Genomic DNA, 25,177 nt, shown 5'->3' with positions numbered 1-25,177 from the left:
GTGAGCGCAGTGTGAGGATTCCTATAAGAAAGCAGCACCTCTTTAAGTGGAATCCAGCAATAACTGAGATACCTGTGCCACATGTCAAACCGTCTAATGTGGAAAAGGGTCCACGTCGCTCATCAGCGCCCGTGTACCTGAAAGACTGCACAGTGGCACAGCCTTGGACACCTTACGCGCGGCTGGGTCTCCACCCACTCCAGGTGCGTAGCTGTGACACACCTGGAGACGTTACCGGCACCAGTAAAACCAGACCATCGGCTCCAGTTCCTGCCCGTCAGCACCGAGCAATCGCCTGGCAAAACATGCAGACGCTTCCTCCGGATTGTAATTTAGCATGGTGTGATTTACATTATGCGCAATGAATGTCTCATGGGGTTTGCTGACCGTCTTGAGTCTGGTGTGCCACACCGAGTCGAGGTGCTCACCGACCTCCTATTATAAAAACTGCTGGATCCGTCGCTTCCCGGGTATTTTCATCGATATCGAGGAGTCTCAGAGGAGAGGAGCGCAGCTTCTCAAGTATTACCAAGAGGAGACGGCGCTCAAGTGCAGCCGCACCTGTTGCCTTACGAGAAATTGTGAGTAAAACCCCTCTCATTCCTTTTCTTTTGATAGAAACAGTGCATTGTGCATCAACTGATCGTCTACTCATGCACTCCGTCTTTCATCTTCCTATAGTTTCCTGTAATCTGGCCATATTTCACTATGATAGCGCTCAAGAAAATGTGAACTGCTTCCACCTGCACTGTCCGACTCTGGAGAGCTGCATCCTGAGTCACAGAGACAACGTTGTTCTCTACAACATCACCAAGGGTAGGGTTCCTACAGAGCAATATTTATTATTCATCTAGTCTGTGATTTATTTTTTATTTTTTTTTGTATATTCATATCGGATTCTATTGCATTTGTAATTTTTTTTTTTTTTTTCAAAAATACCACTGCAGCAGCAATACAACAACAATTTTGAGGTACATGTGCTTAGTTTTCTGCAGTTTCTTCAAATTTATATTTATACATTTCAGAAGGACATACTTTATTTTTTACTTGACTATATTCATTTAAAGTTTAGTTAAATTTTGATTACAATATATAATAATTCTATATTACAAATATAGAACCTTAACTACTGATACATTAAGTGCATTGCTCTTTTTTTTTAATACTATTTTAATGTGGAAGTTGGAATATGTTTTGTGTGCGGGTGTGTGCTTTAGTGAAGATTCTGAATACGTCTTTTACCACTGAGACACTACTGCTGAAATAAAAGCTGTTTCTACTCATTTACTATTTATTATGGACATATATTAAAAGTAATTGATTAGCCATAATTAAGATAAATTCTTCATGTTCTAGGCGTGGATCCTGATCTCTTGGTGTTTGGGAAATATTTCACCTCTAACGTCCGCGTGTTGCCCCACCACTACAGCCGAGTCAACGCCTCAGAGCCGTTGCCTTCAGACAAGCGTCAGTTCATTCATCCTCCTCCGCCCATTGCCCCGCCTCTGACTCCTGTACCACTGACTAAGCCGCCCACTACAGCAAGTGAAGCCCAGACCCCCACCACTGTGCTGCAGAGCACCAGCCCGCCAACACCTGCCTTGTCTTCCACTGAAAAAACTCCACCAGCTTCAGAAAACCATGCACAAGCAACAACCCCAACCGCATCCCCCACATCCCTTGCACCTAGCTTTACTACGCCTCCTTCATCCACCGCAGTTACCAGCCTCAGCCATTACAACACTGAGACCATTCCTGCATGGTCTACCACGGTCGCACAACCTTCTACGTCCACTTCTACTGATCATCACACCACCACCTCCCCCCAAGTAGACACCAGCTCCTCAGCTTTCACCACTCTTAATGGCAACACAGAAAGCAGCCAGCCCAACGATACTGAGGTCAGCCTCGGGAGGAACCACACTGCGGGCAGTGAGGGAGGCCAGGGAGTCAGCGGAGAGGACACCATATCGGGGTTGGGACCTGGGTGGCATGTAGCTGCTCACAGCTTGTTGGTTGCAGTGGCCATCTGCATCACAGTACTGCTGAGCTGCTGTTGCTCTGTTCTGCTGGTGGTGAGCTGGAGGGGTCAGAGGAAGAGGATGGGACGCTATCGAACGTCATGGAGAGGGAAGAAAAGCTCCATGCGTCTGTTAAAGTATGTTCTGGTCAGAGAGAACTCCTGAAAGTGGGGCCAAAGGAAAAGAAGATGGAATTTCTCTTGACTATAAAAGTTTAGAGCGAAGGAATCCACAACAGAGACACTGACGGGAGTTAGAATTTAAATATCATTTTTACGTAGTGCAGATTTTGAATGGCTTTATCTTAAGTAGATACTGATGAAAAAATAGGCAGCATGCAGAAGTACTTTATGGCCTAGATGACGTTACCAAAAGCTGTTGCCATGGTTTTGGTTTCATTCAGAGCTCGCCACATCAGCCTGCCTCTAGAAAGACGATATGTCCTCTTGGCCAACCTACATTTTGATGTACTTCAGTGACTTTAAACTGTTGTTCATGCCAAACCTCAAAAACATTGGCCAGTTATCGACACTGGTTCTAAGCGATACTTTGTGAGCACTTCCAAGCAATTAACATCTTTGATTCAAACAGAGTTTGGCTCATAAATGTGTTGGTGGCCTGACCTTTTACCCTGTGGCTTCAGTGTTTAACCCTCCCCTCAGTCCAACACATCTCCTCACTGTATTGAGTTGCCCCTGACCCAAGTACTTTTAAAAGCCTGCTGCTGAAAGGATCCTTTCACTCCTCGACCTCATAGTGACGAGAAAGTGATGGCAGCTGAAGATGAGCGAGGAACTGGATGTACTTGTACTGCATAAAAGTTTAAAGCACCACCGTGCACCTGCAACTTTTCAACTTCAAAGACGAGACTCAAACACAACAGCCCACATTACACTTTTTATTTTTGGTATTAAAGACTGTAGTACATCTGATGACAGTAAATGTTTTTTGAAAAATAAATACTAACTAGTTGAGACCTTGAGGTTGTAGTATCCTGATGAATGTTGAAACAATTATTTACAGTAATCTGTTGTTTGCATTACACGTATGACATTGGAGTCCAAAATTATATTCGAGGTCACAAGTATTTATAAAAAAACAACAACAAAAAACACCTTGATGGTCGTGGTCACTATCTTTATGATTATTACAGGCTGAGTAGTTTCTTGACGGCCTCCTTGTACTGCAGCACGCTGCTCTCACTGTCTCCCTCGTTCTTCAGCCTTTCGACTGAGTCCTTATACTCCTGCACCTCTTTTCTTCCCAGTAGCTGCTCTTGCACTTCCTCGCCATCTCCCTCGCCGGCCACCTTCATGCGTGACAGTAAATCCAACATGTTGTTTTGGGACGGGCTATCCTTCCAGCTGTACTCCTCCATGTCTGCCACCGTCTTCTCTGCCTCCCAGGCCTCGACTTTCTGAAGTGTGAGAATGGGAAAAACATCTGTAACCCTTTAACATGCAGATGAAAAATGTATCCAACCTAACTGAAAACAAATGAAACCTTACAACTAAACTGAAATTAATGAGGTTACATTTGTAATTCAGGCCAATAATCTACATTTAATGGCTTAAATTTTATTTTTAAGTCATGGCCATAGATGTTAAATATGGGGATCGTTGGTCACCCCTCAACCCTTCTTTGATGCTCCTCTCACAGAGATAGTATTTCTCCATATGTAGCTCTCTGTCCGCTGCCTGTCTAGCCATCATCACGTTCCCTGGAGGACAATACGAGTCCTTGTGCAGCACCTTAAAGCGGGCCAGCGACAGAGCCTCAGTTCTGCTGCTGTCCAGGTGTTTGAGGTTAATGACCATCATTACTGCTATACATATCTGATCCGCATAACATCCTGTCTGGATCAATTCCAGGTCCTTGTGAGTGGAGAACACTACATATTTGAGAATACATCAGTAGCTTTTTTTTTCCTTTTTAAGGGAACTGTATCTACTGTACCTAGAGCCGTTTTAGTTTAACATTCAGAACATTTTTTTAAAGTCTGCCTCAGTAAAGTGTAATCTGCAGCTAGTCCTCACACGCTGAGGCCATAACCTTTTATCTAGAGGAAAATTTGTTGCATTTAGTACAACATGCAAAATGAAATAATGTGAAGTGTTGACAGTAGTGCCGTGATGTCTGTCACTACATGCATCACTAAGTAGTTTGGTCAACAAGCAGAATATCTGATGAGGTGCCAGTAGACAAACAGCCACCTGTTTTCCCCCATTTAGTTTATGTACCTTCAAAACATTTTTGTTTTTTTTAGGTGACAGGACAGGTGTTGGCCATGAGGGCACAAAGGCAGCTAGAGTGCCTCTTAGTGGTAAACATCTCTCCATGTTAGAGGCAGCTTGGAGCAGTCAGGCCTGGATTAGCACACACTGGAATTAGCAGGCCGGGCAAGGTCCGTCTCCTCCAAAGGGGGAGATGAAATCACCTCGGTGGCTGCTAACAATTGGCCTCTTTGTGAGCTACCGTTACAACCTGATCACTACGCCACTCTCACAGCTTCCACAAGCCTGCTGGACAAGTACTGTGCCTTCCATTGTGTGTCCAAAAGGGCAGTGGATAGCGTTCTGTGTCTTGGCCTGAACGCCTTTTCCAACTGAAAGATTTTTTTTTTTTAATGTGGTTAAGCCACGACGGGAAAAAGCTCCTAAAGTCAGAGATTGCACAATAGAGGGAGTCATTTTCTTTCTTGTGTGGGCTGGCTGCAAATTCATGCAAGGAGTTCCTGGGCTAATGAGCTGATGGCAGACTTCTCTGGGGTGGCATGGTTGGCTTAATGTGAATGAGTATCAGGGTCAACACCTGATAGGGGAGCCTGTTTTCTCCTCATCTGTGAGGAAATGTCAACTGGACAATGGTGCCGTTTGCCAACCCTCTGCCCATTCGACTCCGATACCTCCTTAATGGGCTTAGTGCTCAGATCGCAGGGCAAGATGGACAAGAACTGCCCTGTTAAAGTGTACGGTAGCAGTTTGCTAGTTGTATGTAAACGTTACAGATGAAGGACTAAGAATTGTGAATGGAACGTATGTTTTTGTGCAACAGCATTTTTCCTGTACATTGCTGCATTGAAAATATTTTTACAAATCTTAAAGATCTTTTTAATGCCACCTGTTTGAAGTTAACCCACAATCATTCAGAAAATTGAAACAAAACGTTGTAAGATAAGACACTATGTGAAATTATAATAAATATATTAATTAAAAAAAGATTAGAACCTCTCCTCACTATGCACTTCATTGTCATCTAAATGCATAAATTTGGCTTAAAGTGCTCAGTGTACCATCTTCTATTACAGTGGCTTTAAATAAACAACACCACATAATACATCAAAACCCTGCAGTTAATGCATGGTGGTGTTTTGCATTGCAGAGCTTACAGTGTGAGATGAGGATTCAACCTGCATCTGATCTCAAACCTTTGAGGCTCAACACACTGAAAGTGACAGTGGGACATAAAAGGTACAAGTAATGCCAGAGAGCAGATGGCCTTTAAATGAATAGATGCTTGTTGAAAGAAGACAAAAGGTCAGAAAACAAAAGGAGACACGTAAGTGGACACAGAAAAGGCACAAGTGTCCCTAGTGAATAACATGCAAAGTTGGTTGCGATTAAGGTACAAGCAGAGAGGCATTTTTTTTCACGCAATCAACTCACCCAAGACTCGTGGTAGAGAACCGTTAGCAGGTACATGGCGTAGTCGTAGTTCTGCTGTCTCAGTGGGCAGCTGGTAGAGAGAAGGATGGTAAAAAACAAAAGTGATGAGGCTTAGATGCATTTGCTCCAATTTCTTCTCTGCATTATGTTTCCAGGAAGCAGTGTTCACCTCTCAGTCTTGATGGTGAGGGTGTCGGTATCCTTGCAGTATCTATCCCCAGCAAGTTTGACCATTTTCTTGCATGCGTGATCATCCAGGTTCAAACTGGACAGCTTTATCTTTGAGGACAATGACATAAGATTACCACAAGAGAAACAAATCCTATAGCCTGAGAAGTCCTTGTTCTTCCAACATAAAACTTTGTGATGTAAAGAGAAATACTCAAACAAATGAGGGCAGCTGTGATGTGCTAGATCTCCAGTCTATACATATATATCTTTTGAGAGTTTAGGAATAAAACCACAGTCTAAACTAAGAACAATGTTATGTTTTAAACCTATATAAAGATTTGACTTTGAAGATTAAAACTCTATACTTTTTACAGACAGAATCACAGCTTTTATTCCGTAACACAATCGCCTCTAAGCCCTTACAAAGATGATAGATGGAAAACAGGGATTATATCTTGATTCCATTGTTTTTTTATGCTTCTAACATATTATGTTGTACAAAGAAGTGAAATACATGTGTGTACAAGTAAAGTTACATGTGTACTACCACAGAGTGGTTGAATGTGTTGCCAGTGGAACAGATTAGGATGCCAGGCTGAATCAAATTGATATTCTTTCTCACTACATTCACTAAATACACAAGAAAGTAAGTACTACGTATGTTCACATTCACAGATTGATTCAATTTCTTTAACTAAAAATAGGGGTTTAGTCTACATGTTCTGGATTTGGAATTTCACTGTGTGAGATTTGCTCTCCAATCTAGCTCCCTGCCTAATCCACCTGGATTAATGTCTAATTCCTACCTTTCTGATATAATCTAAGGCAATGTGTCAGGGGAGCAGATGGCTGGTTGATTAATGGTCAAAGTGACACATTTCTGCTCAGGAAAAGGACTGATTTGTCAAAGACTGTATGTCTGTGTTTTACAGTGCTAAAGTCTGTATGGTTAGTTTACACACAACCACATTCAACAGAGAGGTTTTGCAGATCAGAACAGTATTACTGTTTAGTAACACAAATAGAGATAAAACTAAAACAGATTTCTTTGGCAAGGTTCAGCAAAAGGACAACAAGGCCTTAACAGAAGTGGAAAATTGTCTGAAGAATATCAATCGTCCAGGTCATGGCATATCCAAACAACTAAGCTAAAATAAATTGGATTTTCTTAAAGACATTTCGCTACTCATGGAAGTGGCCTTGTCCGGTCTAAATGACTGGTGGGGAATTTTTGGATTGTATTGAAATCTCTGTGGGTAGTGCCCACCTGAAACAAATAATCTTTTCATTTATTCCACATACACTCCAAATAAAAACCTCACCTCCTCACCAGTCATTTAGAACTGAAGAGGCCTCTTAACCGAGTGGTGAAAGGTCCAGTCACCTTTGTGGTAGCTATGTTTTTGTGAAATGTTGTTAATACTAGAAATAAATCCGATACAAAATACAACTGACCTGCTTTTTATTACTTGTCTATGGACAATCTCTCTCTCCCACTCGATAAGTCTTATATTGCTGCATTGTAACTGATGCATTTTGTATCCGATAGCTTCTTTCAGGTTCTTTTATGGGGTTTATGCCTGCATCTTTTTTTACGAGTTCTTTCTCTTATGTGTTCTGCATGTGTTTACATGTATGTTCTAGTCTGAGGGGAGGATTGCATATTGATGGATTAGTGGCGGAGGGGGATTAAGAGCAATATTAAAACAAATATGTCAAAATGTTCTCCGACTTTCTTCTGTGAAAATATATTGTGACGTTGTTCAAAAAAAAAAAGAGCAGATGCATAAATGGAAAACAAGTGAGTGGGACTAATCTCTCTGCAGACTTGGTGGTGTAATTTCTTGTGTTCGAGGTCACCGGACAACAAACGTCTCCCTAGATAAGTCACGCAGACAGGATGTCAACTGGTGATTAGAGATTTATGTGGATGCTTAATCTCATTTTCCATGTCAGGTTTCTATGCACTTGATGTTCTGTACATCGACACAAGTAGTTACACAGTGAAAACCTCAATGGAGACCTATTCAGAGACACTGTAAAGAAAAACAATAAAAGGAAAACTCACTGTGAGACGAACAATGCGAGCTGAAGGGTTTCTGAGAGAGGTGCCGGCTGACACGTAGTCAGTGCTTTTTATTTTAATGGGGAAATGCTCATCACATACGGCATCAGTGTGCAAGCCTGAGGGCCACTCATTACAGAATGCTGAAGGAAGACAGACATGTTAATGGATGTAAATATTATGTATGTAAACAAAATAAAAAAACACTCTTGACAATTAATGCAAGAACGTACGTTTCAGAGCTTCACAGTGTTTCTTGATGGCTCCTGGTGTCAAATGCAGGAAGTTTGGTATCTGAAACAGATAATGAAAAAGAGAACTTCAATTTTAGGTGCACTATGTTTATTAAGAGGAAAAAAAACTTCTGCTCTGGCAGTCAAGCACAAATCTGGGACTCTGAGTAAAGTTACACTCTCTCCTTTACGAACAGTCATTGACCTTTATTACAATGGAGCATAAATTATACTTATACACGTATGTAAAGAGACAAAAGCATATCTTAGGATCGTATCACCAGATTTGCAAGTGCCAAGTAGCGCTAAGGAAGCTAGACAAAAAGAATGGAAAGTTTCAACCAAGACTAATCTGACAGATGCATAAAGAGAGCGTAACTGTTTATTTGAAGATGAGATTTTAACAATGTCAAAGGTTTACCAATTTAAAGACATTCTGGCAACAGGTCAAGTAGGTTATTAGTGTAAGGAGGACACAGTGATCATTAAATATTGTCTTCAAGATAAAAATCTAGTAATTCAACTTGTCCTCTTTCTGAATCAGATAAAACTACTGAACCCTGCGGTGGATATACTGCCAAAAAGTTGGAAGGACGATAATGTTTTCCTCCCATTAGAGGCTCCAAAATCTGTAACGACTGGTTGGTTGAGTGTAACCCTATAATCAAAATACCATATTAATGCAATAACTCTCCCCTCTCCCCTTACATACTCTGTTCTCTACATCCGCTCCCCATTTCCCCCTAAAATCTGTCCCATTTTTACATTGAGATTTTTGAATTTGTTACATTTGTTTGTAATACGTGCACATATTCTAATAACAAAGCTGGAAGCGGCATAATTAACGTAGGTGGGTCAAAATGCTAAACTATGATTAAAGGAGTAACATTTGTGGACATTTACATCCCAGAATATAGAAGTAACGCTCAAATATCAAATACTGACTTTTTTTGTGAAGACCACATAAAAATATTCATTGCTGGATTTAGACTACACAGGGTTTAAAGGGCACTGTAAACAAAGTGGAATACAAAATCCCACTTGATCCTTTCAGTAAAGGATATTATGTAAGGCATACAAATATATAAAATAGTTCACACTAAACTTCTCATGGTGACATGGAGTTGTACAAAAGCACGTCGATAAGATATTATTATTTAACAAATTATTCCAGTCTCGACGATAGGGGATGTGTAGCAGTTCAGCCGCTCATAGCAGATGGAGGATGAAATCAACATCGTTAGGCTACACAGCAGAGTTCCAGCTGTGATGGGTAAAAGTAGTGAATCTGCAAGTGGCTTGAGTCCAGATGGAGCAGCTGGTGTCTGGACGCAGCAGCTCAGTAATCCGGGCACAGAGATACAGCCATGAGAACCATGCAGCAGGGCAAAAAGTACTTCATCAGTACCGCAAGAGCCCTGGCAAGCTGAAATTAACTCGACGAGTCATAGCACAAAGATGCACGCAGATACATTCACACTGTGTGTGGGGGGAAACATTTTGTGCAATTTAAGGAGGCAACAATCCAGTTAGTTTTTTGATAATGGTTTGGTTTAGTTAAGAGTTGCTTCCCAAATGGTGGGCTGTGATGCTTTTGTGGGAAAAAAGTCATTATTCTCGTAATCTCCTTCAAGAGGCGGGACACTGCTCTCTTGACTTTCATACAGTCAGCTTTGGGGTACTCTTCATTTTCCAGTCTGACATATAGTAAACTATTACTGTGAGGTAGCTCTCTGTGGACCATGATGGCTACAATATCTGTAGTGAGAGTAAGGCACTGGGCTTCAACCAGTTAGTTTTCATTACCTTTGCTTGTTGTTATTAGAGGTCAGGAATCACCTTGGTACAGAAAAATGTGCAAGAGGGTACTTTGTAATGCATCAAGGAAGATAAGGTGAAGAAAGCCTACATCTCAAACCACCGAAACAGGTGCAAATCATTAACAATGACCATGTTTACATGGTCTTTAGTATCCCAATTTTGATTGGGTTTTTGATGTATCCCGTTTTTGTGTTTGTCCATGTAAACGCCATATCCCGAATTCAGAAATCGGGATATGCTCATTTCTCGATTTCAAGAAACCTGGTTTTGCTACCTGGAGTACTCCGATAGAAGCCGGGATACTGGAGCATGTATACACCTTATCCCGATTTCTGACGGCTGCCCACTGTCTGCGCAGGCGCGAGTGACGCCAAGTGACGCACTATATATACAAACAACATGGCGGCAACGAGAACTTCTCACTTTTGGAGCGACGAAGAGACTGAATTTTCCCTTAAAGTAATGAAAGAACTAAACATAACGACGTGTTTAGATGGCAGAAAACACCGAAATGCTTATGTATTCAAATCTGTTGCGGAAAAGCTACGTGACGCTGGTAGGATGCAGTGATCGGAAAACGGGTTACTGGTATTTATCATGTATACGGGGATATGAATAACCGGGTTTCTCTGTGTTCCATGTAAACACCATATCCCGGATATGCTCAAAGCCGGGATAAGCCTCAAAATCGGGATACTAAAGACCATGAAAACTCAGTCATTGAACCCTATCCCTAATTCATGGGTTTCATCAGGTCCCTTTCCACAGGTGTTTTAATCAAGCACCATGCAGTCTACATTCATAATCTAGGTGCTTGATTTTAAACACCTGTGGAAAGGGACCTGGTGAAACCCATGAATACCCTTGATGTTCCATTGTGTCTCTAAACCGTTGGGGTATGAATGATGGAGGATTTCAGTGAAGACTGTTGCTCTTTGGATGCCTGTGTTACCTGCTTGGCTATCCTACTTTCAGACAATAATATGGCTGGGTGATGGCGACGCAGATGTGCAGTCATGTTGGAGGTATTTCTGCTTGAGTACACAATACATGTAAAACTATGCTTGCAGACAGTTATGTTTTTGTTTGCCGCCATTCCAATCAAACCAAAAACTGCACTGATCGCCTTGTTGAAGTAATGTGTGAAATGTGACAGTACTGTTAGCTTTCCCAAACTATTATGTGTTTTTATACTGTGCCCGGTACAAGGAATGAGGTCTGACCTTGATCAGCTCCAGGTTGCCCTTCTTCTCTGGAGGAACACCTCTATTCACAGGGTAGCCCATCCTCACAGGGAGGGGGACGGAGCCTGGTCTGAAGGGTGTCGCTGTTGGATAGACCGCACTCCAGTCCTGATCCAAAGCCATCTTTTCTGTCCTGGGTTCCCCTGCCTGAAGCCCCAAAGGAAGATTTATCATTAGAAAAGAGAATTTCCTTTCAAAATCCTTATTACCAGTGTTCTTTCATTAGAAATGTGTGCATATTGTGACATTAGCATTGGAAAGTAGACATTAAAAGCGAGACACTTACAACTCTTCTGGGTTTTCTGCCCAAGAATCCTCGACCATTTTTATCTGGAACGCCTAAAATTGATATTAGTTCAAGTTTAGTAATCAACACGTATCCTCATATAAATATCAAAACAGCATTTAATACTTCTAACAATGACATCTAGAGACAGAAATACAATTTCTCGTTTCAGTTTTTGAATTTATCGGTTTTACCTTATTTTATATTTATTCCTCACCATATTTAATAATACTTATATTTATGACAGATATGACACATGCTTTTTAGAGTATATACACTGTATGACCTATATTGCAAGTCTTCATTTTAATTTGTTTTCCAGTAGTGTACATAGAAATTAAAAGATAAAAGTTATTTACAAATCAGTCACTGTAAAGAATAATAATTTGTCATCATCCGTTATTTGGTTGTAGGCATATTTTCAAGCAAACATGCCGATTGTTGCACTGTTGCTGCTTTTTAATTGTGAGCTTTTGCCTCTTTTATATCTAAACTGGATACAAGTGGTTTTATGGAAACAGTCAAGAGAAATAATCCCTTCCTTAAACTATCTCTAGTCTTTGTTGTTCAGCTGCATTTGTGTGAGCAATTTCTTTGAAGTCCAATCTTACATCTGTCAGACAGTGGTTTGCTGCCTGTCCACTCTTGACCTTTTTTAGTAGTTTTTATTTCTGGTCTGATTCTACTGTGGGAGCTGCTGGTGGATTATGATTGGAAGAGATATTTACATTCATGCAGTGGAATACCAAACCAGTAAAATATACATAGGATCCCCAGAGAGCACCCCTGAGGCTTCCTTCTCTCCAGGTACACTCATCTGCCAGTTCATTAGGTACACCAGTGAACGTGAATGCATTCTAACAATCCTGCACTAAATCTCATTTTCATGGAGGTCATGGTATTTAGCACAGAGATGTAGATTCATCTGTGTTTTCATTATGGAGGCCGAGTTTGTAGTACTATTGCACTGTAATGTGTTGTAGCGACACATTTTTCTGTTTTTTTTTTTTTAACAACCCCATTTTATTCACTGAGCTAGGCTAAATAACAGAAACATAATGTGTTGAATTCAATCTAGTTTAACAGCACCACAGAGTACATCCTCCAAAACGACCATACAGTTGAATTAGCACCATTTCATCATGAACTCAACATTACAACAGTCACTAAGGGACTTCCAGTGCAGGACAGTTACATTACAGTGTAGTTTTCACTAGTGTACCTAATGAACTGACAAGTGTAGACATGGGAGCCCAGACAGGGCCCCTTCCCTTCATTTACACCGGACATGGAAAACATCAAGTAACAACAGTTAGAGCCACAAGTACGTTTTTAGTGTAACCAACTAATCCACTTAACTGAAATCAGAAGTACATGACCGTCAAGACAGCAGGTACTATTATTTAACTGGCCTTGCTAAGGGGGCTCTCACGCATTTAGCTTAGCTGCAGCTATGGTTCTGAATTAGCTTGAGCAAAAACTTCACAGTGAGACCGAAACTCACCTGTATTTTGAGGTGACGTATTTACAGACAGGCCAGTCGCGTATGTTACTCTGCTCACTTGCCCCTGAAGTCCACGACCAGAAACATTTATTCGACCTAGGAACAGAAATGCCTTGCTTGTGTGCGAAGCCATGTTTGCCCGATGACTACGGAAACCAGAGAGGGACACACGACTAGAAAAGCGAAGCAGCAAAACTAGTGAGTATTTGGAGCCTCCTGCAGAGAAACAGGAGTGTGAAATCATCTCTCTGTATATGATTTGATATGATACATTTGGATGTTATTCTTTAATAACTGAGTTTTAATGAAATATTGATTAAAACATAAAAGCCATAATCCCTCTTCATTTGTCATCTCTCTGACTAGTAAGCGCGCGCGACCATCCACGTGTGGCCAACGGCTGCCTCGCCACCAGCTGCTGCTTTTTGAGACATCAAACGGTGCGTTCACATACCCTCGTAATTTTTTTTCTTTTATATTCTGGACAAATCCTAAAACTTGCCGCCTGGCTGAACTCCACGAGGACACGTCCGCGACTAACGTAGTTTTGTGGCAGTTTTTGTTTTCGCTTGTAACCGATTTGAACGCAGTGGATGGTTTGAACAACACCGAGTTCACCACATGAAGGGGTAGCGGGGAATTGGTCGTGTGTGTATACGTGGTTAACTGGCTTCAACAGAGGATATTCTGCCTGTGGGGTAAGTTTTCACAGCTTGACCCATTTCATATGTTGAAAAACAATGCAGGTAGTTTCAGGTGATGCTATAACTAATGTAAATTTCCTCTTTACTCCCCACAACTGCTGCAAAGCCTTTTTTAATAATTTTGAACAGGACAGGGCTGTATACAAACTACTTGATTCCATCTTATCGGTAGCACAAGGACAGGGAGATTGTCAAACAGCCATCTGTCCCACCCTATACAATGACAGGGAGGAACCAAAATAATGGAAATAAGCCCCTGAAATGTTACATATAAAACATATAAAGGTCATAACATAATATTGCAAAACGCAATAAACATCATAAATTAATATGATAAAAATGTGTTGTTAAAATAACACAAAGAAGCAATATTTACAATAATTATTGTCGGATTAATCAAAATATTACTTTACTTAGTGATTCAAGTAATTGTTAGTTTTTTAAAAACGCATATAAAATCTTACTGGATCCATAATTTTAAAGTGTAGTAACGCTGGCGACCTGTTACAAATAATTAACTTGCTTTGTTTTACCTTAGAAATTACATTTTCGCTACTTAAACACAGCAGAAGTTTTCCAGGTTGTTTTTGGCTGTTGTATGATTTCCCCTAACCCATGAACGCCCCAGGCGGTCCAGGCACAAGCTCCGATGCACTTCAAAGGGACAAGTCCTGCAGGCAGCAGTCGATTCAACACTTGTGGTTTCGCTGTATTATCGTTGTCACCTGTATTTTTAAACGCTCTAACTGATGTTAGCTATTATATGCATGCCTGGGTCCCGTTTTTATAAAAAGAAAAGACAAACTTGTTGGATTTAGATCTAAATAGATTTACCGCCGGCGCCAATTTAAAGCGTGTTTTTGGATTTTAAGGTAAGATTGGACCGATTACTCTAACATATGTTGTTGTTTTTTTTTTCTTTCTCTTTATTCATCATCAGCACACTGTATCGTGTGACATCATATGATGTAAATACTGACTCAACATTTAGCTGATTGTGCAGCTTCATCACCAACATTTGTTCTGTTTCAGGAGAAGCTCATCAGATGATAAAAGTAAAAAAAATAGTTTTTTTGGGAGTGGAAAATATTCTGAGTGTTAACCCACGTGCTGTAGCCTAATTATTATTTGTGTTACAGGTCTCCTGCAGGAGGTCGGTTCAGTGTAACGGAAAATACTCTGTAACTGTAGAGTCCCAGTATGCATGTCTGACAGATCATTGTGTGTCTCATGACTAGTTTTTAAAGGCAGAAACTCTATCTAAGGGGAGACAGCAGCGCATGTGGCTCCTGTCATCAGTTCATCCACAGCTGAGGACAGATATGAACCTGGGTGGCTGCTTCCAATCAGCCTACCTCTCTTGTCAAATGAGACTTTTTCCGATCCTTTTAGGTAGCAGGCGGCCATCTATTTATCAAACGCAGGACCTGGATCAGTTTCTTTCCTGAACACACTAAACCACCGACCTGCCTTTGTTACACTAATTAATTAATACAACAAGGAGTATTCATTCCTTTAAATGGCTTTCATCTGGCAGATGGAAAGTGTTTTTGTCAAATTGTCTGGCTCTCTAGACTCTTTGCAGGCGTAATGGTTTTATATTACAAAAAATATGGGTTCCTCATCTGCATATAAATCTGCACAATCTGCGCAGTAAACCACCTGCTGTGTATTTGTGAATCTTCTTTTCTTAAAGGTGATAATTATTAATCATAATGCTGTTGTCATAGCCATTGTTTTGCTTTTTATTTATGATCTAGTGTGCACTTTTAAACTTGGTTTACGTGACTCCAAAGAAAGAAAATAGCTCGGGTAAAGGTAGAAGAGAGGCGTTGCAATTCACGTGGCTCTAAACATCCACAGCTTTAATCATTCTAATTTTTTGTCCGGGTCTCATGCTGAGTAAGCTTCTGTGATGTGACATGTTTTGTGTAACCATTAGGATAAGGAAGGTTGCATTGCAGTGGTAGTAGCTTAGCATGGGTTGTGGGCTGTTGTATTCACTAAATGTAAGCAGGCTACATGTGGTGTATACGTTCTGCTTTCCCAGATGGGAAACCAGAAAGATTTTGATATCCATCAAGGGTGATCCTACAAAAAACTTTGTGTGTGATTCTTTTATGTGCCAGTTTGGAGGTTACAAGACAGAGTGTAATACCTTATAACCATTTGCAAACGTTTATAGAAATGTCACCAGGCAAAACCCTGTCCTTTCTATCTCTTTCTAGCTTCAAAAACTCATGGTGCTATACCCTTTGCAGATAAATCTTAGAGCAAGAACTAGGACACTTATTGTTACACAATGAAAAGCTTTAAGCGCCATAAGCACCCTCAGCATAACAGGTCTCTGATCACACTCGGCAGCAGTTCAGAATGCTTGAGGAAACAAGATTATAATCTGGAGATGGTTTCAGAGGAAGAATATTTTGTGCTCTGCTTGAATGCCACCTGTTACAGTATCAGAGGGTTATCCAGCATACAGGAAGACATGAATGCATTCATTTTTAAGCATCAATTCAAGTAAAAAGATAAGATGTTCACTTCAAGTAACACGGTTAATGTCAAAACCTTTTGGCAGCCTTGTAATTTGCTGCTTACAAGTTCAAATGCTGTGTGTGGTTTAAAAAAAGAAAAAAAACCAACACTGATCTGGGTATTTATCTAGATAAAAATGCAATAAGTAGTTTGTGTCACTGTCGTATTAAGAATCTAGGTCTTTTTAGTGTCATGCAAATAGAGGACAAGGGTTAGATATAGACACACTATATCCTTGACCTATATCACTTCTTCTGTTGCAGGTATGGACACACTCTCAGTACAGCAGAGACAGTTTCTCTCTGCCGCTGGAAGCTAGCCATGCCTAGCTAGGTTTCCTATCCTGCTGGACTTTTTCCTTCTACTTGAACCTTGGGCAGATCGTCCAGGACTTTTAAGTCCCCCTTCTCCCTCTCTGAACTAGACCATCCAACATGGGGGAAAGGCGGACACGCTCCTTTCATACAACTTGCCACGTTCAACGTGACTATGGTAACAGGTTGGGGAGTTCCTTCATACGTTGGAGCCCCAATGGATATGCCACTACGAGCCTCAGTCTCAACCTGGACCAGGACATGGACGCAGACCCTGCAACCTCCACCCTCACTGCTACCGGTAGCACTGCCCTACGGGCTTCTACACCTGACAGAAGCCACTACTCTCCTGTTTCACTGGAACTGGACCCCACAGCAGTGAATAATGGATCAGGCATTCCCTGCTATCCACCAGGGGACACAAAGGACCAAGGGCTGCAGATCATGCACGGTCAGCCCTCTGTCACCTCTGTCCCGCCACCTCTCCCTCGTTCGAGCTGGCTGCATCATCAGAAGGATTTCCATAGCCCTTACATCAAGACTAGCATGCAGGGGGATGTTTACAACTTCCTCGAGAGACCTGCTGGATTGAAATGCTTCCTCTACCACTTCCTCGTGTGAGTACCTCTTGTTATGTTTATCCTGATTTCAAATTTTTGGACAGTTTAGCCCAGCGCAAAATAAGTAGACATCCTTACAGATGACTGTGGAAGTTGACAAGCTTGCACTAGGCTCAAATAAATGAATCAGAGTAAATAAACAGAATAAGTGCTGATCACAATGCAAAACAAAGCACTTAGCACTTAATGAAACAAGAAACACATGTCTCTGTTTTATACACACACTGTGGGAACTAAATCGACCTGGAAGCTGTTAAAAATTCAGTAAAGGTTGAGTGTCTAACTTAAGCCTCACACTAAACCCAAGAGTCTCTGTGCAGTGTCTCTTCATTAGCTACAGTCACTCTCCTGTTAATTACATCTAGTGCTGCTCCTTCCAGTATTAGGTTCTGAGGTTCTGGTTCACAGTAACAGAAGGAGAGGTGTTCGTGGCCTGCTAAATGTCTGCGGTTGTTTTAAGAAAGCCCAACAGAGACAGGTCAGTGTGATCTGGCTAATCACAACTCTGGCCCCGATTAACTCTGGCTTTTCCGCTCTTCCACACAGTTGACAAATCGGCAACCTCATGCATGAAACATGGAGGCTGTGTGCAGTATTGTATTGCAGGTGGAAACCATCTAATAAAGTGTTTTTTAAGTCTTTAACCTCACTCAAATATCCCATAAAATAAAATGTATTCAAATAAATACATGATAGATAGACAGACAGATAGATAGATGTCAGAAGTACATTTTATTTTAATTAATGGGTACTGTATAATTTGGCTGACTTTTTTTGCTAAATTAGAAAATACAGCTCAAATCAAATTCAGTACCCATGTACCATGTGAGCGAAGGATCTTCTATGATCCCTGAAGTATCCCACTGTTTAGTCACAGTAAGCCCTGAGCCTGTGGATTTAGACCAGATTAGATAAAAAGATGAATGATAATAATAGACGTTCAATTGAAAGGCCTCTGTTGAACCCTGTTTACATTCAGCTGGATCATACACTGAAGGTTTCTTTTTCCCCACAAACAGTTCATTTGTTGGAAATGACAATATGGATGCTCCAAAGGTCTGTGTTTAAAAACAACACCTCTACAGACTCAATGGACAGTGTGTCTGTTTTAATTTCCTCAGTTATGTACGTGTAAACAACATTTATATGATACAGTGAATTGTATAGTGTATCATAGATATTGAATACTTGAGTAGTAAATTGTAGCTACATCTTCTCCAATTTATTATCCTTCAAATAACCATGACCAATACTAGTCCTGCAAAGTACAAAAAAGTCCATAACTGTTCTGCTTTTTTCAGTTTTTTAGTTTATGGTTATTTTACATTGTGTTGTTGGCACTCATTGATATAAATTTGACGTCTCTGCGTGTTTTAGACATAGCTAGATGCACTTTTTTTGTAGTTTGTTCTATATAAGTTGACAGATTGTGTGAAGCTCACAACACACAGTGAGTAAATAGTTTATATAAACTATATAATTTGTGTTTTTCCCTTTTTAGGGTTATTTATTTATTTGTTTTCTACCTAGCTGTTCTATATGCAATGGCAATTAAGTTGAATCTTAGCTAATCCCTATCTAATGGCAAAATGTTTAAAGAGGATGTGTGAGGTTTTTGCAAGCGCACAAACATGACTGTGACATACTTACACTGTGTTTGTCTTTATACAGTATGTATGCAGAAAATACTCTGTTAACATACTTGCTACTGTTAACATGCAACGCTTTTGGAGGTGTATATATATATGCAGAATACACACATACAGTGTATACATTAAAAAAAATCTACTTGCATTTGATTCCATAATAATAGAAGCCATTTGATTGTCAGTGATTGTTTTTGTGCCTACATATCTCATCTTAGTTCATGGCTCAGGAATTAGGAGGCTATAACACTAGCTTTGCAACAGTCTTGATGCTTTCAACTTCTGAATGTGTCCAGCAGCAACATTTAGCTCTGTTGCCTCCAAATAACTTAGTCCTTCAAACATAGTCTTGACCAAATTACCAATAAGAGGTATGCCTACTACCAGCTGTCTGTGTAACATTGTGTTTGAGGAGAAATAGGATTAATCTGTCTCAAAATATTACCAGCATGTCAGCTTGTCCGCTACAGATGACTGGAAACACTCTGTTTCTGTGCTCTGCCGATAATGCTTTCCAGCAGTAATTGAGGCTCTAATATCCTCCCTTCATAGAGGAGAGCAAACCTGAGCCTGTCCATCATTTAATATTAAACCCTTCTGACTGATCCACGGTGACACTCCTTTAAGTAACTCTTACTTGTCAAAGGCTATCATTGGTGTCATCTATTCTCTTGGCCTCTTTAAAGAGTGGCAGAGGAGAAGGGAGGAAGAAAGGACTGCATGCAACACTCACGACAGACCTAATAGGTCATCCTTAATAGGCCTGCTTGCCATACACACACGCAAACACACACGCACAGGTGGTTACCTAATTCATCACTGCCTTTATTGTGAGGAAGCACGGAATAACAACATTTCCAGCAATCTAACGGTGGACATGCTTGTATACAGAGCCAGGCATGGCACAGATGTGTTGGATTATAACAATACAGTGGTGGTAAATATGCAAACACATTGGCTCATGTACATGAAATGTACCCATCAACACTCCATCTGGCTTTTTCAGAAACATCTGTCCAATGAGCAGGTACTCTAATAGGATCGCACACCAACTACAGGGCTGATGATGAATTCATGCACTAGAACCATATGTGTACTAAATGCATGTGTGTTGAAGAGGGTCTTCTATCTAAGAATTTATAGAATTTGCCAGGGGGGTACAAACGGGTACAAATGCAAATGATTTCAAAATTAAGTTACTAAATATTTAATAATCCTACCCATACAAAAGTTTTATATTCTTTAGAAAAAAAACAAATCTAAACTAAACATATGAAACCATTTCACATGTATTTGAAGCTACATTGGCAAAAACGCCTTCGGTGTTTTAGTATTTAGTGTTTCTCACTGGGAAAATAGCTTTGTAAACTTTAACATATGCGCAGTGCAGAGACATCACAACAGTTTTATGAATTACATCTGTCAAACTGATTCAAAAGTAAATAGTTTAATGAAGTTTAAGTAGTAACAGTTTTAGCTATAGTTTCTGCTCAGGGTTCATCCGAGAACCTTGTCAAAGGATTAAAATGTTTTCATCCAGCTGCCTAGTAAACTACCAGAAACACAAACATACCACACTAATGATGACAGATTTAGTCATAGTGGGCAGATATCTCTTGGACTCAGGACAGCATACGTGGACATGTGTCCGAAAAGCGTCTTATGCAATGGCGTGCTGAGTCGCCACGGCGCAGACAACCTGGGGCTATGATTCCCTTCACGTTTGGGCCACTCCCTCTGAGTCTTTTACATAACCAAAGGGAATAAACATGCATGCCCTCATGGTTCCTAAATGCCCTTCTCAGACTTACTGCAGATTATACCTCTTGGTCCCCTTATACTAACGTCTGACTGTTCAGTTTCTTATACAGCGTTGCATTAAAAGAACACGTTTTTCTGTTTTTTTTTTTAAATACCTAGTATTTGTAATCAAAATTTTCTTATATGATGACGGTGATTTTACTATTATTATACCTTAACCGGTTTGCACTGGAGGAAGAACATAAGACATGTTTATTTATCCCACGTATGGGAAAGTACCATGTCACAGTAGCGCGGAATTTGGCAAACATATACACAAAAAACAATAACAACTTCGACAGGGGTATTGCCAAAAAACACAATACAAATTTGAAAAATATATAATATATAATAAAATAAGCTCACCTGTTTATCCTCGTGAGAATGCTGTGGGCCAGATGTTGTCTAAAACACTTGGTTCTGATGTGCGTTTTCATATCTGGACAGATTATTGTAATGGCTATAGTGAATCCTCGGCTTCCAGGATTTCCCCTCCATCTATGTGGAAAGGGCAGAAAGGAAACCTCTTGTTGGATATCTGCTTACAAGAGATTACTGCCTGAATGAAGTGAACTGTGTGGATCACTTCAAATTCATACTATCAAGATATATGTGCTAGGAGATGTGTTGTAATTAGGACTGTCAATATTAACGCGTTAACGTGGATTAATCCATCACCGTGATTAATCTGATTAAAAATTTTAACACAAGTAACCCGACTGCAGCACAGAATGACTCTGAATGTCTCTGGCAACACATTACTCCATTGTACTTTTCACACCTGCTACTTTATGTTACTTTGTCTTCATGACTGGATACTAGGCATTTCAAGGGCACAATTTATCTTGCAGTGTGAACTGTTATTAACACTTTAAGCGGTTGAAGTTAATTTCAAAATCATAATGATTACTGAATATGGCCTTTCTTATTCCAATGTCTATTCCAGACCTGCACGCACACATTAGTTCATCAACATCTTGATTACCGTAATTTCCGGACTATAAGCCGCTACTTTTGTCACTTGGTTTGGACCCTGCGGTTTATACAACGAATTATGGATTGTTACAGCTAGGTCACCAGGGGCGCACTATCATGGAAGCGCAAGAGCGAGACAGACAGTTCGCGCCAGGTAACGAGAGCAAAACAAACCAAGTGAGTCCAAATGCAGTACGAGAGCTGCTTTTAAGTTAAAGGCGATCGATCTGGCTGACTTTTCTGGTATAGTCTGGTTATTTTGATACCAGGGCTCTCAAGTTTTGAACTGAGTTCAGAGTGTGATTTTGGCGGCGACGGCAGGAATTTGGTTGGGGTGGGGACGGGGCTTTGATCTGATAAATGACACATAAATTCGCACAAATAAAAATATTTATTTAATTCAGCATGTCTTAGTGCAGGTGTGTGTGTGTGTGTGCCACCTTTTCTCAGCGAGCATCTGAACCGGGAAAATCTAAATCTTGCCCGGATACAGCAATGCTATTTTTTGATTGGCTGTTCAGTAGCTATATTCTTTTTATTTGATTGGCTGGTGCGTGATCGGCGCCTTCTGAACTCTACGGGAACCCGCTTGATTCCGACCTGTTCCACTGTTTTAAAAAATAGCGGCGCAACTTGGTGGACGTTATCGTGGTAATTTCTCTGCGTGAGAAATACAAAGTGTGGCGTGTGAGCGTGTGAACGGGTCGAAATGTGTGTGACTTGAGAGCCCTGTTAAACGGCCGTGTTACTGCACCTTTACTGCTGTGTTGGCTGTTTTCGAAAAAGATGCTGGTTATTTTGTTGAGCAGCCGGGTTACTGCACTTTTGCTGCCGTGTTACAGGCAAGCACTTTTAAAAACGAATTAAATTTAGCCATTTAACGTTATTGCCTCGTCAAGCGTTGTAAGCTTTGTTTGTTGTTACTGCACTACTACGGTACTATGACTGCAGGAAGTGCGCTAGGAGCGGACCATTGTATTATTTGTGCACTGCACGAATGCTGTTTGTAATGTCAAAGATGTGAAAGTTTGATCGATTGATTGATTGAAAGATTTATTGTGTTTCTCAAATGTAAATAAATGGGACGCTTTGCGTTTCCAAACAGTCATTTCTGTCCCGACAATCCAGTCCGTGGTAGAAGAAACCCTTACGGTAATTAAACATTAAAACACCAGCGGTTTATAGAGTCGGGTGCGTCTTATATATGGAACAATCTGTAGTTTCCCCAAAATTTAGCTGGTGCGGCTTATATTCAGGTGCGCCTTATAGTCCGGAACTTACGGTATTTTATGTGTCCTATAGCAGCCTACTAAAAGTAATATTGTAACGCACATTTTGTGTGTTATTTTTAACACAAAACTAAGAACTTTCTCTTTTCCACATAACTAATTGCACTGCCAACATGTGTTAGTTGTTAGTTTTAAACCCACCCAAGACCAAGGTAAACCCTGAGCCTTACAATTATGACTGCATTGTCTTGGTCTTTGAATTGCTGTTTTGGAGTTGGTACACAATTTAAAAATATTACATTCCCCCCTGTTGTAATTGCACTGTTTAGCTGAGGGTGCTACTCTTTGGCTTTGCTTGTTACTGATGCTGTATCTGTCTGGTACTTGATGGAAGTTACTGGTGGTGAATGACACTGCCACTATCCTGTGATCCCAACTATTTCTCTTGACATTGTACCTGACCTCCAACCTGTAAGGAGATTTTTATTGACGTATTTTCCAAGTATTTGTTGGATAAGATAATAGCTAAGCCAGGAGTGAATATCCATGTTTATGGCTGGTTACTGATGTGGTGTAATCCACCCTAAGCTCTTCCATGGATGGGATGGGGAGGGGGGTCAAAGAGCAGCCCTCCAGGTTGGTGGAGGGCTGCTCTGTGAGTGACCATGCTCTCTTGCAGTGATGGCCCAGGACGATTTCCGTGCTCCTGGGTTCAGGTTTGTTTTACCTCAATCCAGAGACTTTTTTACAAATACACTGTGTCAAAATTATAAATTAGCCGTGGAACCTGACATATTGTAAGTTACGCTAATCATATGACCCAGTGTGTACAAGTGGATGCTGAGCCAAGGTGTGCCTAGATACTATGATGCTATATGAGCAGCATCTTTTTGTCTTGCCTGTGTCTTCGTCCGTCTGTCCCGTTCCCATGAGCACAGTATCTCAGAAACACCTTGAGGGAATTTTCTCGAATTTGGTATAAACAATCATTTCGGCATGGGGGATGAAATGATTATATTTTGGTGGTCACTGTGACCTTGCAAAACATGTTTTGTCCATAACTCATTCATAAGCAAATAAAGGCAAATTTTCACACAGTGTCTAATGGTGATGAAGTGATCCAAAAACCCAAAGGTCAACTTCACTGTGAAATCATAATGTTTTCTGGCCATTATTCAGCGCCATCACTCAGGAACTGAAGGCAAGATTGTTCGTTTCACATCTGGTTAAAATTAATGTGAGATATATACTGTATATCTGACAATCTTACTGGGAGCCTGCCTTGAAACTGTGGTGATTATGTAGATCTTCTGTGCTGCTGGGTTGCAGATGAATGTGCTGCTGGGTTGCAGATGAATATTGTCGGTGCTCCAGCAGGCTGAAAAGAAAACAAGGCTGACATTACAGTTTATGGCTGTTTCTAAGAAAAGAGGGAGTGATTTGGCTGTATGTAAATAGGCGTGGGATGTAAAAACTGTAGTTATAATGACTTAAGATGTTGTTGAGTTGCTTTTTGATTGATTTGGTATTATAAGGTGGTGCACTTACAAATTGTGTTTATAAGCACACACAATACGTAATCTTTATGTGAAAATGATCTGTTCCCTTTTTTAAATTTACATTTTTGATCGTTCATGGGGAGATTCTCTGCATTTAACCCATCCATTCAGCTTACGAAGGGGGCTTGAAGAGGGCTGCTTCAGGTTAGATCTTGGCTTACGGCGCCTCAGCCAAGGGGATGCGAACCTGTGACCTTATGCTTCTTCTCTCACCACTAATCCACACCTCCTGTCCTAAAGGTTAAGAAATACTATGTTATGAAAGCAAAATTCCACTAAGCATGAAATTTTCAACCGAGTGGGTTTGATTAGCATTTTGATGGCCTTGTGAGGCCTGGTTGTGGATAGGTCTCCTTTGTTTGATGGTGGAGGTAACTGGCTTTGATGAGTAGCAAAAAGGGCCCTTTCAGGTTTCAAAGAGACACACAAAAAATTCCTATTAGTTTTTGCTTTTAAGGGCAGTGTTGAGAGTGTGTGCATGGAGAGAGGGTTGGAACATGGTCCTGGTTTGCTGGAATGACTTGACTCAAAAATAAATAAATAAATAAATAAAACTACCCACCTCATGGCCCTGTTAGTGATGTCGGACTGTTACCTTACAGATCCTTTGGTACCTGTGGTGTGGGTTTTTATTTTGTAGGTGTCAAGACAGATGGCTGAACACCTGAGGTGTCAATGGCTCATGTTGCTGATTTCTGCCTTACTTTACTTGCTGATTGAGGTTTTGAGAGTGTGGTGTGACTATGCTGCACTCATTTCAGTAAAGCTTAATGGATATGCAGTGA

At 40.7% G+C, this 25,177-nt stretch overlaps 3 protein-coding genes across 8 annotated transcripts in view; 2 read left to right on the top strand and 1 right to left on the bottom strand.

Moving 5' to 3' along the window:
* The window catches only part of kcnq1.2 (potassium voltage-gated channel, KQT-like subfamily, member 1.2), a 174,287-nt gene that overhangs the window by 1,930 nt on the left and 147,180 nt on the right, over window positions 1-25,177 (top strand). For all 5 annotated transcript variants that reach the window (XM_084555080.1, XM_084555079.1, XM_084555082.1 and 2 more), the window contains exon 2: window positions 16,513-17,180. In XM_084555080.1, the coding sequence (XP_084411206.1) occupies window positions 16,684-17,180 (497 nt within the window). In that variant the 5' untranslated portion in view covers window positions 16,513-16,683. The remainder of the gene's footprint in view (window positions 1-16,512; window positions 17,181-25,177) is intronic.
* Window positions 362-2,459, top strand: mansc4 (MANSC domain containing 4; the record flags this gene model as incomplete). Its single annotated transcript, XM_084555942.1, has 3 exons — window positions 362-581; window positions 682-816; window positions 1,357-2,459. The coding sequence occupies 3 exons, from the start codon at window positions 362-364 to the stop codon at window positions 2,184-2,186; spliced, it is 1,185 nt and encodes a 394-aa protein (XP_084412068.1). The 3' UTR covers window positions 2,187-2,459.
* Window positions 2,906-13,259, bottom strand: mrps35 (mitochondrial ribosomal protein S35). 2 transcript variants are annotated; one of them, XM_084554785.1, is made up of 8 exons: window positions 13,011-13,259; window positions 11,507-11,559; window positions 11,200-11,367; window positions 8,156-8,216; window positions 7,926-8,065; window positions 5,856-5,965; window positions 5,687-5,756; window positions 2,906-3,438 (listed from the first exon to the last, which is right to left on the bottom strand). In XM_084554785.1, exons 1-8 carry the CDS (start codon window positions 13,252-13,254, stop codon window positions 3,169-3,171), a joined length of 1,116 nt encoding a protein of 371 aa, XP_084410911.1. In that variant the 5' UTR covers window positions 13,255-13,259; the 3' UTR covers window positions 2,906-3,168. The 2 variants fall into 2 exon arrangements, with proteins under 2 accessions (XP_084410911.1, XP_084410912.1); XM_084554786.1 differs by having other exon boundaries at window positions 3,199-3,434.

Source organism: Chelon labrosus, assembly GCF_963514085.1.
Source record: "Chelon labrosus genome assembly, chromosome: 11".
NCBI lineage: Eukaryota > Metazoa > Chordata > Actinopteri > Mugiliformes > Mugilidae > Chelon > Chelon labrosus.
Note: the sequence above shows the minus strand (reverse complement) of the source record. Positions and strands in the feature narration are given on the sequence as shown.